Source organism: Populus alba, chromosome 1, assembly GCF_005239225.2.
Source record: "Populus alba chromosome 1, ASM523922v2, whole genome shotgun sequence".
In the NCBI taxonomy this organism is placed as follows: domain Eukaryota; kingdom Viridiplantae; phylum Streptophyta; class Magnoliopsida; order Malpighiales; family Salicaceae; genus Populus; species Populus alba.
The window spans coordinates 10192515-10202903 of record NC_133284.1 but is presented as its reverse complement, the minus strand read 5'-3'; the positions used below and the strand labels follow the sequence as shown (position 1 = coordinate 10202903).

Genomic DNA, 10389 nt, shown 5'->3' with positions numbered 1-10389 from the left:
TCTTTCACTAAATTATCAATGTTCGAACAAAAAATATCACCTAAACCCATGATGAGCTTGGGCATATAAAAAATATCTATGGACATGTCCTTCAATATCTATATATATAGGATTGGGATTGAGTTTATAAATGTTGATAAATAAATTTTTGAGTACAAGCTCTATTTTGAGTTCTTCTTCTCCAACAATATAACTAAGTATGAGGCTCTATTAGTCAGTCTTAGCTTGATTAAGGCTCTAAATACATATCATGTTGAAGTTTATAGTGACTGCCAACTCATTGTTAGCTAATATGAAGATCAGTTTGATACTAAAAAGCCATTTAAGGTTAAGTACCAAAAAACAATACTAACTTACTTTGCTTCCAAAAACAAAGATGGAAATATGAACATTAAAAAAATGACAATATTATTCTATTATCAAGGCTAGACAATTCTAGTCTTGTGGAGCTCTTACTAGATATTTTGATAAAAATACTCGAAAAGTTAAACATCAAACAAGAGGAAGAGCTTACAAGCATCATTCAAACTTGTATGAAAGTAAAAAAGTATAGTACTCCACTTAAGCAATACCTTCTCATAAAAGAGCATTCTCTATATAGAAATAAGATCATTTGTTTAACAAGACAAGCATTAGAATATTGCCTCGTGAATGGTGATCAACTAGATATATCACTATTGGTTGCTTTGGTCTGCAATGGTAGAAAATCTTTTATTTTATATATTCGTTTAATTAAGTATTATACATTTTTTCTTGCTAAACATATTTGAAATACAAAATGCTTAATATGTAAAGGTACCAATGTCAATAAAAGCCTATTTTTTTTGTCTTTCCAATGTTCTATATATATATATTCTCTACTACTTAATTTGCCAAATCTTCACTTGCAAGTCTCTCCCTCAAAATATTGACTCCCATATACCTGCATTAATAAAAAAAGTTAACCAAAATCCCATCACATTAGCTCATCGATATTCATTTTTAGTTTTAACTTCTCCTATAATATTTTTCCACAATTGAAAAGTACCGAGTAGATTAATGAATTATTCTTTTGAATACTTTTTTACATGTGATTGATGTATGAATATATTATTAATGTTTTGAATAAAGTGGAAGTTGGTACATTTAATGCACTTGTGTAAAACAATATTCAAAGTAAAAAAATTAGAGTTTAAAAAAAAAAAAAATCAAAAGAAGGGACCAGGGGACATGGAGAGTAGTAATACAAGTCCCCTGGTAAAATTAAAACCTATTATGAGAATAAAGATTTAAAATCAAGTAACGAAAAAACCCCTCCAAAAAGGGACCATTTTAAGGGGACATGAAGAGTAGTAATAAAAGTCAAAATCACCAAGTAAATAATTAGAGTTAGAGAGATTAGTTTTCTGGAATTAAATTGGTTACCTTCCAAGCATCATGACAGTGGCTTGAGGGTTAGTCCCAGGAGAGAGATTGAAGGTGGACCCATCAATAACCCTTAGCGCATCCACACCCATAACCTTGTAATCATGGTCAACAACACTACCAACCTGGCAACCTCCATGATAATGCCATATGGTCATAACTGTGTCCTTGCAGAAATCTTCTAGTGACTGTGAGGAATTGTAATGTTTAGGCAACAGATTTACTGGGGCATTTGCTGTCATGTTTAGCAGCTGTGGCACTGACATATAATCAAACTTGAACTTAGAGAAAGGCCTCGAATCGATCACTTTCTCGATAGTTGAAATGCCCTCCACACATCTTTGCAAGTCTTGTGGTTCTTTGAAGTAGTTGAAGGTAACTGATGGATTGTCCTCGGGGTGGCGTGTTCTTAGCTCCAAATGACCGGTGGAAATTGGACCCATAATTTTTTCAAGAATGAATCCACCTTGGAAAGCTTGTTGGTCCAAGTTGTTCATTAGCTCAATAGCCTTGGCTAGGGCTTCTGGGGTCCTCTGTTTTGGAGGCACTGTTGAGAGCTGGCCAATCTGCACATGTCAACAAAGCTTGCACCACCAAGTTAATTTCTTGCTCAAATGCCAAATGGTAAAGTTTGAAGCTTTTAGGCTTGAAGGTTATAAGAATTATTGATGGGCCCACTGGGCCCAGAGGTACTATGATGGACCCAGAAGGGTAAGAATTCTAATCATATTCCTGTGATGTAGCAGCCCAATAAAAAAACCTTACAAAATAGTAGATAGGTTTACCTTAGGAGAGAACATCCCGTAGTCTCTTTGAGGAGAACCACCAAAATTTTCACCGCTTGCAGCTTCAATGTAGCTACCATATTGAGTGATGCCGACAACTTGAATAAGTGAAACCTCCACTGGGAGAGGAGAAGGGACGAAAATGGCATTCATGGGGTTATCAGACATGAGTTGGCCAACCATGGGCTGATCCAACACAACTGTAATATTGTGGGCCCGAAGTTGCTGTGCAGGGCCCACTCCACTCAACATCAAGAGTTGTGGGCTTCCTAGGGCACCAGATGATACGATAATTTCATTTTTTAACCCTCTCTTGAGGTAGGCTCTGTGCTTTGCCCCTGACGCGTCTCTGTATATCACTCCATGAGCCACTGGTTTTGGTCCTGCTGTTCAATTACAAAAATAAATAAACTGTGGCCACTGGTAGTGGCAGAGAAATAGACAACAAAAACAAATGCCTCGAGAAAATGAAAATCATATACCTTTAGTTGCAAACAAGATCTTGTATACAGTGGCATGCAAAAGGACGGTAAGCCCGCCAGGATTGGCATCCTCCAATAAATCAGCAGCAGTATGTCTATTCCCCTCTCGATCAAAGATTGTTCCACCAACTTTAGTCCCCTTAATATGATCGTATGTGAATCCATTGTTTGGCAGCACTCCGGCCTCTAGCAGCCCATCCCTCACAGCCGATTGCCATGGCCCCATTTGCGGCTCGAACGCCACTCTCCGCTCCACCCAGTGGTACGACTTATTCGCCAACCGACCGTCCCACCCTGCAGCTCTACACCATCTTAAACTAATTAGCTACTCGATGAAGAACTTGGTGCCATGTTAACTTCTTAAACAGATCAGCTGCTAAATGCGTATACTAGTTTGAGGAACATATGTAACTTGAGATTGTTTTTTTTATTACAATAATTCTCTTGCTAAGTTTTAATATGATGTACCTTATATATTCCAGAGAGGCACGGGTATAGAATCCGGCATTTAGGCAGCTCCCACCGCCCAGAACGCGGGCACGGGCATTGATCACGCCATCTTCAGAAATGAAACGTTGAGAGGGGGAGGTAGGAGAGGGATCGGACAGCGCAGCACCGAATTTTGATAGGTTGGTAATGTTAGGATTGCCATAGGGTGAGCCACCGCGTTCTAGGAGCAAAACGCTAGCGTTTTGTGAGAGCGTGGCAGCTAATGGACAGCCAGCGGTTCCACCACCCACAATTATGTAGTCGTAGTATGATATTGTTGGAGCCGAAGTTGCATTGAGTATGAAAGAGTAATATGGAGCTGGGCCAAAGAGAGTTTAATAAATCACTACTAGCTAGTTTTAAGCAATTAGTGCTGTGATTAAATTAATTAAGGTTGTTAATGATGCTTAACTTGTCGTTGTCAGTAAAACCTAAACTTAAAAGTGAGTATTTGCTAGATGTGCATAAATTAGGTCAACTATATACGTGATAATATTAATGCACGTTCATCGATTCGGATGAGAGTCCACATCATGTCCAACATGTATAAACATAAATACCATAAGAAAAATCCAAGCTATAAAAACGGTGTTAATTGAGGCACAGCTACTGCATATAAATGGACCAATACGATTGTTCATGGACAGAAAAAAAAAAAGAAAAAAAAAGCATGCTGTTGTTGAAGTTATTGTGGTTAGGTTAGGTTTCCTGTTTATAAGCTATTCAAGCTGGTCTTGGGGCCTTATATATATATATGCTGCCGGACTGCAGATGGTCCTGGCAGAGCCATCGGCTAGTGCGGCCACCGTATTGTCGCTGAAGCCCTTGCGTCCTCCTTACAGCGAACTACTCAAGTTATCCTTTGGATTATAGATCACACATACATGTTAATTATGTCATTGCATGAAAAGAAACTAGCTGGGAAATTAAGCATGCTCTCTTGAAATGGAATTTCTTGGATAAACTATCAACTACGAGCAGCTAATTGAAGAAAAAGAAAGAAAGTTGGAGCTTTATATCAAATGATATCATGCTCCTGGATCAATAACATGCCACGCACATTTTTGGTTCCAATATAGTAATTAAGAGAATAAAGATAACCACAAATTCACTATAATTTATCATTCTTAAGTGCAGATTAATGAAGGGAAGCGGTAATGTGTTGTTGATTTTTCTATAGAACACAATCACTAAAGCGAGGAAAGGAAAGAGCTTGAGGGGAGGAGATATATATATCCATACCTCTATCGCAGGCGCAAAAGCCATGAAAGAAGAGAATTCCTATAAAACAAGCTCCAAAGAATCTGCACCGTCCAAGAGCCATATTCTTTGAATAAACAGGCGCTCAAATGATGTTTAATAATTTGTTGTACGAAAACAAGCCAAGCGGATGTTGTTCTTATATAACTTTAGAAAATCAACAATTTTGACGGCAATAAATTATGTGGGTACAAAGATTTCTTCCAAATTTTGTCGGCGAAGAAAAAACACAGTTTGACAATGGTTAGGCAAACTGTACCCCAGGATTCAAGAAATGAAGAAAATGTGACTCGACTGCTACACGGGGACTTTGCTAAGGCTAGCTAGCTAAGTTTACTGTACAAATGCACTACTTTTTCTATATGAAAACTGGCAGCCCAATTAATTGGCTTCTTTTTATTTATCCACATGAGAGACAGGGAAATGGATCATCGATTTTCCTTTTTTTTTTTTTTTTTGGTTTAAATAAGATCGATTGAAGTTATTTTTTAAATAATTTTTAAAACATAAAAATAAAAAAAATATCAATGCTCATACTAACAAGTGTTATCAAACCTTTCCCTACTCGTACAATCAACTTAGTACATGTCTTCTCAAGTCTTAATTTAGATCAAATTTAAAAATAAAAATTGATTTGATTTGATTTGATAAATCAATAAATTAATTTATAACCTGAAAAAATCAAGATTCAGCACAAGCTATGGAGCTTCGAATACTGTCACCATTTGACTTTCAAGTTATTAATTAAAGATCGTGCGGAGGTTAGCAATTGGTTCATGTATAATGACTAGGTTAAGTATTAGGGCGTAATTGCCGGCTATTATTAATAAGGTTGTGAGATCATAGAAAGAAGGATCACTCCGTGAGGTTGGGAAGGGGAGATTTTAATGAAATCTAACTACAAGTAGTTGTGTGGAGTGGTTGGAGTGCCGTTTCGATCACTTGATGCACAAAATAGTGATTGATCCCAAAAACTTCACTAACTGTGTTCTGAATACATGGAATCTCAATTTACACCATGCATGTCCCCACCATTGATTACTTTCGTTGGCAGCTGGCAATCTTTGTCTGAATGTCCTTGTCCCAAAAACTTAATTAATTCGTTCGGCGGGTCCGGTTTTTTCTTTTTATTTATTTTTTTAGAATTGAAAGTTTTTAAATAATCTGGATTATAACAGTGAAATTATCGTTAAATAATTGAATTTGCCATCAAAAGGTAATATAGTATTTTCTGTATAACTAATTAGTTATTTTCAAATTGAATGGTGATAAACAGTGTTATTAAACCCGGTCCGGTCCGACGGGTTGACTTGGGACTCAGTTGGACCGGTCCGAGTTTAATAAAAGACTGGCTATGGCAATAGCCTGGACGAGATCTGGTTTTTTTTTTTTCCTTCAAATATGGGATTTGAAATCCATTAGTATATATATATTCTATGTTTCTAAGAAAAAAGTCATATTTTTTCAATGTGCGATAAAAAAACCTTTTAGTTTAAATACTTCAACTTAAAATGATAACACCTTTCATATATATACTCTATATTCTCAAGAAAAAAATCATGTTTTTTTCAACATGGAATAAAAAACTTTTTGATTTAAATATTTTAACTTAAAAGGATAACATAATTTCTTTTCAATGTGGGATTTGAAGCCCTTTTGTATATATACTCTATGTTTCCATTAAAAAAAATTATGTTTTTTCAATGTGGGATTTGAAACTTATTAGTATATATACTCTATGTTTCCAATAAAAAAATCATGTTTTTTCAATGTGGGATACAAAATATTTTGGTTTAAATACTTCAACTTAAAATAATAACATAATATCTTTTTAATGTAGGATTTGAAGCCTTTTCGTATGTATATTATATGTTCCCATGAAAGAAGTTATGTTTTTTCAATGTGGAATAAAAAAACTTTTTTGGTTTAAATATTTCAACTTAAAAGCTTAAAATAATATCTTTTTAATGTGGGATAAATTTTTTTAAAAAATATTCTCCTAAACTTCATTATTTACAATATGTATAACCTATATTTACATGGATTTTTTCATATGAAATATTATATATATATTTTTAATTTTTTCAGGTTGACCCATGAAATCCAGGACTCAGCCCCATGGTTGGGTTAACCTCCGGGCCAGGTTTAATAACTATGGTGATAAGATAGTCTTTTTATATTTTTTCAGCACAATAAAATAATTTAATTACTTTTAAAAAGTAAAAATAATAATAAATTAAACTAACATTTAAGGGTTTAATTTTGCTCCTCGGTGATGAAATGCACTTGATTGATGAAATATTGAAAGTTTGGTTGGGCAAGTGTACCCACTACAGCAGGAAGATATGTCACATGTTCTATTCCAGAAGTATCTTGATTATTTGTTATTGATGGTGATAAGAAATGTCAAAAATTAGTATTGAAAGTAAAGAGAGAATGAAAATATAATTGATTCTATGTATATTTCGTAATGTTGAAGAACAACATATGTATAACATATATATACAATTAGATCCACTATACTAGGAGATATTCTAGGAGCTATTATAGGAGATAAACATTCAATCCCATGATTACAACATATCATCTAATCATTCAGGATTCTTTCCCTCAATACTCCCCCTCAAGTTGGAGTGTATATTGATCACTCCCAACTTGCCTAGTAATGTGGCAAACTGGTTCGAACTCAGTGGCTTTGTGAATATGTATGTTGGTTGCTCCTTAGTCCCTATGTGTTCTGGTTTAACCAATCCTTTTTGCACTTTGTCTCGCACCACATGACAATCTATTTCTATATGTTTGGTTCGTTCATGAAAAACAGGATTTGAGGTTATGTGTATTGCTGCCTTATTATCACAGAACAATTTAACTGGCTGCTCATGCTTAACATTCAAATCCTTCAAAATGTATAGCAACCACGTTATTTCACAGCACGTGGTGGCCATGGAACGATACTCACTTTCAGCACTTAAACATGACACTGTGCTTTGCTTCTTTGTCTTCCATGAGATGGGAGCATGTCCAAGGAAAATGCAATAGCCAATTGTTGATCTTCTAGTATCTTTGCAGCGAGCCTAGTCTGCATCACAATATGCCCTCAATTCCAATGGCCCTTTGGATGGTAAAAGAATCCTTTGACCAGGTGCATGTTTGATGTACCTCAATACCTTGTGTGCTGCTTCTAAGTAAGGCTGCCTGGGTTTGTCCATGAACTGGCTAAGTATATGAATTGCATATGCAAGGTCTGGACGTGTGATAGTCAGGTAAATGAGACGGCCAACCAATCTCCGATATTGAGAGGCATCTTCTAGTAAGTCCTCATCTTCTTGTGTAAGTGTTCTGTTTTGTTCAGCTGGGAAACGTGAAGGCTTAGCACCAAGAAAACTTGTGTCCTCCAAAATTTCCAACGCATATTTCCTTTGGCACAGAGAAATCCCATGCTTAGATCTTGCTACCTCTATCCTAAGGAAGTAATTCAATTGTCCTATATCCTTTAGCTTAAAATGGCTGGAGAGGAAGCGTTTGGTCTCTGTGATGTCATCTAAATTGTTCCATGCTAGAATAACATCATCAACATATATCAACAAGGCTGTGAAGATCCCTTGATGGTTTCAAACGAATAAGAAATAATCAGACCATGATTGTGTGAAGCCAACTGATTTGAGTGCTGAGGAAAGTTTAAGAAACCATTGTCGTGAAGCTTGCTTCAGGCCATATAATGATTTGTGTAGTTTGCAAACCCGATGCTCCCCCTTTCGTCTGAAGCCAGGAGGGAGCTGCATGTAAACATCTTCATCAAGGTCTCCATTAAGAAACACATTATTGACGTCCAATTGATGAAGATGCCAATTTTGCATGGCCACAAGACTGAGTAGGACGCGAACTGTGGTGAGCTTGGCAACCGGCGCAAAAGTTTCCCTATAATCAATCCCTTCAACTTGACTGAATCCCTTGGCTACCAACCTGGCTTTGTAACGGTTAATCATGCCGTCGGGATGATACTTGATTTTGAAAACCTATTTACAGCCAATGGGGTGTTTGTGAGCCGGAGGGGGAACCAAACTCCAAGTCTTATTAGCATGAAGTGCTTGGACTTCTTGCTGCATGGCGTCTCTCCATTTAGGGTCCTGGATGGCCTGAGAAAAAGAGAGAGGCTCTCTATGAATTGTCATATTAGCAGTAAATGTTCTGTAAGGGGAAGAAAGATTGGCATAAGAGAGGACATTGGAAAGACTATGAGCCTAGCTTGGAAAAAGGACCTCGGTCGAGGAGTCTGATCGATTAGGGCGTGAGGGGAGGGCTGCATCAATATGAAAGCCCTGCAATACAGTTGGAAGTTTTGTGGCTCGAGAAGATCGCCGTGGGTTTGGGGGTAATGGTTGGGTTGGTAGGGGTGAGGAGATGAGAGGAAGAGGTGGGTCATGTGTGTTAGTGTAGGCAGAAGGGATGAAGGGATTGTTGTCTGTCGGTGTACTAGAAATTAAATCTGGTGATGGGATAGGATGATGAGAGGAAGGAACAACGGAAGATTAGGAATTTGAAGGATGAAGGATAGGGATGGGGATGTGTGGAAGGTGTGTGAGAAATTGTAGGAGTGAGATTGGGTGAATGAGACTGGGAGAGAGGAACAGGACTTGGTTTAAATGGAAATACATGCTCAAAGAAAATCACATCTCTTGAAACAAGAATGTTTTTAGTTGTTAAATTGTAAAGCTTATACCATTTCTGACCATGTGGATACCCAATGAAAACACATTCATGAGCCCTAGGTTCAAATTTGCTGGGACGAGTGGGGTGTGTGGACACGAAACATTGACATCCAAAAACCTTTAAATGAGAGTAACTTGGTTTTGCGAGAAAAAGGCATTCAAATGGTGTTTTTCCTTTACGGATGGGAGTCGGTGTCCTATTGATCAAGTAAGCGGCAGTGAGTATGGCATCCCCCCAAAAGTGTTTTGGAAGAGTTGCTTGAAAAAGAAGGGCTCTAGCAACATTTAGCAAATGTCTATGTTTGCGCTCAGCCACGCCATTTTGTTGTGGTGTGTTGACGCAACTGGTTTGGTGAACAATGCCTTTAGATGAATAAAATTCAGGAATTTTAAATTCTGAGCCATTATCACTACGTATAACCTTAATACTCTTGCTAAACTAATTTGCAACCATTTGAATAAAATGAATGAGTAAAGTTCGTGCCTCAGATTTGTGTTTCATCAAATATACCCATGTGCTTCGTGAATGATCATCAACAATGGTAAAAAAATATTTTGTACCAGAAGAAGATGGAACATGATAACCACCCCAAATGTCAATGTGAATTAAATCAAAATAGGATGCACTACGTGTAGTGCTTAATGGAAAAGGTTGTCTAGTGAGTTTGGCTAAAGGGCATATATAGCAATTGCTGGAAATACATGCTTTATTGGCAAGAAACGGAAATAATGAAGATATTTTAGTTGAGGGGTGACCAAGTCTTTGTTGCCACAAGTTGTCTGTGTTGATGTATACTGCATTGCATGTTGTTGTTGGTGACAAATTGAGGCAGTAAAGACCTTTCTTCTTAGTGCTCGTCCCAATCATCTTCCCTAATCGTAGGTCCTGTATAAAGCAAACTTGTCTGAGAAAAATGGTAATATAGAATGAATCAAATGCCAGTTTGCTCACAAAAATTAAATTGAGGTAGAAAAGTGGGACGCAAAGCACATTATGAAGAACAAAGTGTTGAGAGAAGGCTATTGTGCCAATATGGGTGACCAGTGTGGAACTGCCATTGGGAAGTTTGACCCAACGATTGTGGACTGGTTTAAGTGAGGTAAGAAAAGTTGGGCTACAAACAATGTGATCACTGACACTGTTATCTAGTATCCATGTAATTTCTGTAGCACTTTGGGAAAATTGGTGTGATTTACCTGACAGTTCCTCATAATTTGGAATGTTATCGACTTGGTTGGCTGATGCAGACTTTGTGTTTG

The 10389-nt window shown here is 37.0% G+C and overlaps 1 protein-coding gene across 2 annotated transcripts; it reads right to left on the bottom strand.

The window, feature by feature from the left end:
- Positions 1-433: 433 nt before the first annotated feature.
- LOC118033803 (protein HOTHEAD) lies at positions 434-4615 on the bottom strand. Of its 2 annotated transcripts, none has more exons than XM_035038909.2 (6): positions 4403-4615; positions 3140-3479; positions 2672-2973; positions 2190-2575; positions 1405-1970; positions 434-922 (listed from the first exon to the last, which is right to left on the bottom strand). In XM_035038909.2, the coding sequence occupies exons 1-6, from the start codon at positions 4482-4484 to the stop codon at positions 865-867; spliced, it is 1734 nt and encodes a 577-aa protein (XP_034894800.1). In that variant the 5' UTR covers positions 4485-4615; the 3' UTR covers positions 434-864. The 2 variants fall into 2 exon arrangements, with proteins under 2 accessions (XP_034894800.1, XP_034894801.1); XM_035038910.2 differs by having other exon boundaries at positions 2190-2572.
- Between the last annotated feature and the right edge of the window lie 5774 nt (positions 4616-10389).

Excerpts from the sequence above, each read along its gene's own strand:
- LOC118033803 (XM_035038909.2), bottom strand. The coding sequence starts at position 4,484 with ATGGCTCTTGGACGGTGCAGATTCTTTGGAGCTTGTTTTATAGGAATT. Across the intron at positions 3,480-4,402 it reads CTTTTGCGCCTGCGATAGAG|CTCCATATTACTCTTTCATA; the intron begins GTATGGATATAT and ends TCTTTGGCCCAG. Across the intron at positions 2,974-3,139 it reads GCCTCTCTGGAATATATAAG|AGCTGCAGGGTGGGACGGTC; the intron begins GTACATCATATT and ends AAGATGGTGTAG.